The 5,529-nt window shown below is 58.2% G+C and overlaps 2 protein-coding genes across 3 annotated transcripts in view; one reads left to right on the top strand and one right to left on the bottom strand.

Annotated features, from left to right (window-relative positions):
• LOC113203201 (CD109 antigen) overlaps positions 1-942 on the bottom strand; it is a 37,478-nt gene extending 36,536 nt beyond the window's left edge. For both annotated transcript variants that reach the window (XM_026417772.2, XM_026417774.2), the window contains exons 1-2: positions 775-942; positions 37-112 (exon numbers count right to left, since the gene is read on the bottom strand). In XM_026417772.2, coding sequence (XP_026273557.1) covers positions 37-107 — 71 coding nt within the window. In that variant the 5' untranslated portion in view covers positions 108-112; positions 775-942. The remainder of the gene's footprint in view (positions 1-36; positions 113-774) is intronic.
• Positions 943-2,884: 1,942 nt separating this feature from the next.
• The window catches only part of LOC113203205 (uncharacterized), a 7,972-nt gene continuing 5,327 nt past the window's right edge, over positions 2,885-5,529 (top strand). Inside the window, exon 1 of the mRNA XM_026417781.2 lies at positions 2,885-3,094. Coding sequence (XP_026273566.1) covers positions 2,965-3,094 — 130 coding nt within the window. The 5' untranslated portion in view covers positions 2,885-2,964. The remainder of the gene's footprint in view (positions 3,095-5,529) is intronic.

Raw genomic sequence — 5,529 nt, 5'->3', positions numbered from 1 at the left:
CGGGGGCTGGGGGTGGACGATCAAAACTCCACTCACCTTTGTTCGTCGGCGGCCGCCACGGCCAGGACGGCCCCTAGCACCCACACGGCGGTGTGCATCGCCTTCATGTCACCTGAAACACAAACCGACAGTTGGCACTAACATGCGGGTTGTGAAAGGAAGCATGATCGCTTCGGGTGTGCAGCCCGCTATGCCTTCGATATCTGACCACGTCACTCATCGTAGTCGACAGGACATAATAAGCCTGCAACTCTGCACTACTCACATGTAGCCTAGTGCCACACTTTCTTTTGCACCCAACCACAATTAAACTGCTCAATATGGCACCTCGGCGAGACATAGACATACTGCGATTGTCGGGCTGATACACACGTGCGAGGGAAATGATTGTTATTCTGACCAAAGGGAGAAGTCGTATCGCCTCGACAAAACACACAAAGCAGCAGCGGTAGCCGGCGCGGGAGCGGCCGGTCAAGTTGCGGTGAAGTTGATAGTGCGAGGTCATCTCATGCATAGGGGCATATAGGGACAGGGCAGCCACAATCAGAACATGTTGGGGTAGCGACAGAAACACCACAGCGCATTGAGTGTGGCATGGCCACACTGTGGTCACGCCCCCTGTCTCTAGCCAAGGCACCGCACGGGCCCTGGCGAATAGGTGGACAACCCGCCTTGGGGGACTCGATGTCTTAACAGTATGAGATGTCACTCAGGGCGCCTCGACGCCTCGAGGCGCCTGGTCCGGCGTCGCTTCCCGCGGCGGAGCTTACTCACTTCACGAGTGGGCGTCGCGCCCCGGCGTCCCTTTTGTCTCCTCCGCCGCTAATCCTTTGTATGGCCGGCGGGCCGGCTACGGCTATGGGCTACGGCTATACGCACAGGACGCTGCTCGCTCGGACCCTCGCCGCACACTGTGCATGTGTGGTGTGTGTGGTGTGTATGTATCGTCCCGAGCTCGCCAAGCCGGCCGGTGCGAGGCGGCGGCGGCGCGGGGACGAAGTAAACAGAGGCCGGGAGAGGAGGGGCGAGGGTGCGGGCGGCACAGCGGAGGCACGAGCCGGGGAGAGGCGGGGGAAGGGGGGGCTAAACGCCGCAGCAGCACGAGCGAACGTCTGCCAACACTCACAAACACACACTAGTTCACGTGTATCTCCCGCGTGGTGGGGGAGTGTTTTGGGAAGTTAGTTCGGGGGAACCGGGAAAGCCCGTCGTGTGACGGCGAGCTTCCGGCGCCCCGCTCATGCGTCCGCTGCGTCGGCCGCAGGCAGTAAGTGGAGCTGCAGGTGGCTGATTGGGCCCGGGCCGCCCACCTCTGCGGTTGGACTGTACCGCATGCAGGCGCGCGGCCGGGTGGCCTATCGTCGCTGACCAGCGGCGCCTGATGGCCCCGAGGGGGCAGCGAGCCTGGTTGAGGTAGGCGGGTTCGACGGCCACCTCGCGGGTACGAGACCAAGGGCCGAGAGGAAGAGGACCTCGATCCTCGCGCGGTGGGGCGGGCAGTGGAGGTGCGGTGGCGTGAGGGCGCAGGGCAGGCCACGACAGTATCAGAGTGTCCACGGAATATAATACCTCTTCTGTGCTCTGCGGCGCCCAGCTGTGTAAAGAGCGTTGGTTGGTGCGGCGGCCGGCATGAGGGTGAGGGGGATGAGGGGAGTCAAGGTGTGGACCGACCCGGCAACAACACTGTCGGGTAAACCGGCGGTGGAGGAGGAGGAGGACCATCTGAGGCGGCTGCTGCTGCGGCGGCGGCGGCAGCGGGAGACCAAGGTCAAGGGTGGAGGCAGCGCGGCGCCCGGCCGGCCGACGGCCCGGCCGCTCGCTCAGCTGGGTCCCCTCTGACGTCTTGCTCTACAGCAACGCGAGAAGCCATGTTGCCAGTCGCGGGGAAGTCCCTTGCCCCCCTCACCCAACCCGCGCCGCGGCGTGCCGGGCACAAATAACTCCTGCCTTCAGCATCCAGCAGAGGGAGCTCGAACGTGACAACGGTTTATGACGCTCTGTAGGCTACACACACAGGCTTCCGTGAAAAGGCTTCTGGCACTTCGCGGAGGCGTATCGCGCGACTTGTCGGGGTGCCGCGGGCAAGGCCGAGCGTCGGGCCGCCGCCGGGGTGTCGGCAGCAGGACGAACATGTGATGGATTAGGCAACGGCCGGGAGAGCGCGCGCTCCTCCTCGTCAAAGTTACGAATGTACGTCATGCTACTTCTCGCCACTGCCCGGCATTCGCACTAATCGCCAGGCGGTAATGACGCAGGAGGACGAGGGCGGCAAGCTCCTCCAAGCTATCCAGCCCGGCGTCGCCTTATTGTTGGAGCGTGTGTTATCCGTGATGAATCCGCGCGCTGTCCGCGAGTGATTAGAGACGCGAACACTACGCTGCTCCGAGTGGTGTTCCTACATACGGTACGTGGAATCCGAGCGGCGGGCCTCTCGGCTGTCCACCACACGCCACACGGCTGTGCGTGCGACTGAGAATAAAAATGAGTACACAGAACGGGGGGACGCACGCGACACGACGCGTGAAACAGTCATGGTTAGAAAGGGCGCGCCGGGGCGGGGAAGCAAGGGGGGAAGCCTCTTGAAGGGGTGTCCCTCATCACACCTCCAGCGGGCGAACAGGCCCCACACGACTGGGCGTATTGAGCGGGTGATGATATTATTATTATTTGGTGTTAGGTTGTTGGTAGCGTGTGTAGGGGGCCCCCGGCTGCGTGACGGTGGCTGCCCTGATTGTCTGGCTCCCACCCCCACCCTCCACTCCACCCCCCAACCAACCCCACCTCCACCGCGCGGGGGTGCGGTGTGTGTGGAGGGGTTGGGGCGGGGCGGGCCGAGGAGAGGGGGCGTGCACACCCCTGCGGGCCTGCGGGGCGGGCCAGGACGCTCGGGCCGGCCAGTGGTCACTCGGTCGCAGTGCAGGCCGCCAGGGCCTAAATGCCTTAGGCCCCCCTCCCGGCGCGGCCATGGGGTGCGCGGCGAGCAGCCCGCTGGCGAGAGCGCTCAACCCGAGCAGGTTCATCAACCAGGCCAAGGAGCAGGCCAGCAAGGAGCAGGCCGTGGTCAACGACGAACCCACGCCCTACCCTCTCCATGGTGAGGTTTATGGTGGTTTGCTCAGTATGTAGAATGCCTATTTATATAGCTCGGTGCGGAGAGTAGCTGATGGAAGAAAACGGTTATCATAGTACCTTAATCTTCAGCAACGGGTATGTTCGACCTATCAGGAAGCTTAATAGCCAAACTCGCAATCCTTGTTTTATAACGCCTAATTGAAATTTACTTTTATTCTAGTTCGCCTGTTTATATCAAACCGACGACTCGCGGCTCAACTGGACCTCAAAGAGATCTCTCCAATAACTGCACTGATTTTGTTTTATCTTTTATAGATTTGTTTTTACTGTCCGACACAATTATCCAATGGAATTAGCAGCCACTCCTGAGCTATAATAAGTCCGTGTAGCGTACAGGCTGGTACACATGTCTTGGGTTTGGGACCATACCACCTCAGTAAAGTTCTGATGGGTGCAGGTGGCTAACTCCCCTGTTTATGGTTACTGCGATGAGGATTGTCGGTTAGCAGCCACCTGTGTTGTAAATCCAAGGTGCCCTGTAGATCAGATGGGCGACAAAGACAGATACCAGCCGTAGAAGAGCTGGACACAGTTTGTAACACGTAAGAACACAAACGCGCACAAACGGCTGTCGCAAAAGCTCCCCCCCCCCCCCCACCGCTTTCGGAACGTTGGGTGCCAAACGTTGCCCTGTCCGAGCCCCACGTCGAGCCCCTGCACTCAGGCGGCGCGCCGCCGTCTGCACAGAGCTGCTTGGTGGGTTAGCCTACCGATCGCGGGGCCCTGCGTTAGAGTCGCTTCGGGAAACGTTAGCTGTGGGGACAACTGGAGACGCTCTGCTAATCCATTGGTAGAACAAGTTGCCAGTTGGAAGTGGAACAATTTGTTCTCAAGTTACCAGTTATAAGTGTAGGAAACTAGAAAAGTCTGCCACTTTCTGGTGCCTAACGTAATCGGTCACAAGTTGCCGGCGTTCCCCTCAGCCGGGTTCTGCAGTGAGGGGAATGCTGTCGTTTTGGGTATCCTGGAAACATCGCGGATAGTTTCATGCAAATTACCTGGTTGTAGGCTATGACGGCAGCAACGACTTCTGAATACTTAAAAATTACCGTGGAAACACAATAGGGAAATGCAGAAGAGGATTTTCGCGTTACACACATTGAGTTTTGGTAACACTAAAAAATCGACGTCCAATAAAGGTCCCCGACGCCCGACGTCTCCCGTATGTTTGGCGGTAATCCCTGTGGCCCACTCCTACCCCACGGTTCGCCGAGGAATTCCCCTCGACTAATGCCACTCGCATAACCCATAACCCCTCTCGCGCTCGGCTTTGACTCACCGCCGCGCGCGCCGCCGCGCACCCTCCGCCCGGCCCATGCCGGCTCCGCTCCGCCCCCGAGGGCCCCGAGGTCGCGTCAAGGCCAACGGATCAACATTTGTCTCGAGCAATGCCCAATGAGGTCGGGCCGGGCCCCGGGCCGGGCCATGGGGAACGCTAACCCAGATCTGTTGCCATCGACTCCCGCGTGGGGCGGGGGCGAGGCGGGGCGGGTAGGGTGTTTCAAAAGCGCCGAATGTTCGATATTCTTGTCGCTTGTTGTGGAAAAGTTTCTTTTTGTGTCAAAAATGAAAACTGTGAAGTCCGAAATTTTTTGGACAAAATTTAGAGGTCGCGCCAGAGGCTTGAAGTTTAACATTGGTTTCTTACGGGCTTTCATACGTAATATTAAAAATTCTGCCTGGACTCCAAATTTTTGGTCGGAGGTCAAAACTAAGACCATAGCTGGAATCTACGTCAAAAACCGAATCTGGCGACCTATCGCATAACTTGATACCACCTCAGATTTTGAAATAATTTTTCCCAATTTTGGGAAAATGAGCAAATTGAGAATTTTTCTAAAATTAAACTAGAGGTTGCACAATTGCATGCAACATATCGTCAGACTCGGTTTTTAACGTAGATTTCAGCTATGGTCTTAGTTTTGACCTGCGGCCCATAATTTGGAGGCCAGGCTGACTTTTCAATATTAGGTATGAAAGCCCATAAGAAACTAATGTTAAACTTCAAGCCTCTGGCGCGACCTCTAAATTTTGTCAAAAAAATTCCGGACTTCACAGTTTTCATTTTTGACACAAAATGAAACTTTTCCACAACAAGCGCCGAGAGAATCGAGCATTCGGCGCTTTTGAAACACCCTAGGGGCGGGGCAGGGCTGGTGATTTGCCGGACTACAAATCGTCCGGGTTGTTTTGCCCCTGCAGCGGGGGTGGCGGGGGCCGCTGGCATCCGTTCGTGCCTCGCACCCATAATGGGTTATAGGGGCCCGACCGGGCCCGGCCCGGCCCGGCCCGGCCCGGCCAAGAACCAATTTCTCTCTCTGCGCCTGCGCCCGTCCTCCTGCTCGTTCTGCCCTGGCCCTGGTCCTGCTCTTGCGCCTGCTCTTGCGCCTGCTCTTG

This window comes from Frankliniella occidentalis, unplaced genomic scaffold (genome assembly GCF_000697945.3).
Source record: "Frankliniella occidentalis isolate FOCC.00 unplaced genomic scaffold, Focc_3.1 Scaffold31, whole genome shotgun sequence".
Classification (NCBI taxonomy): Eukaryota; Metazoa; Arthropoda; class Insecta; order Thysanoptera; family Thripidae; genus Frankliniella; species Frankliniella occidentalis.
The sequence above is the reverse complement of the archived record's forward strand: the minus strand, read 5'-3'. Positions and strand labels throughout refer to the sequence as shown.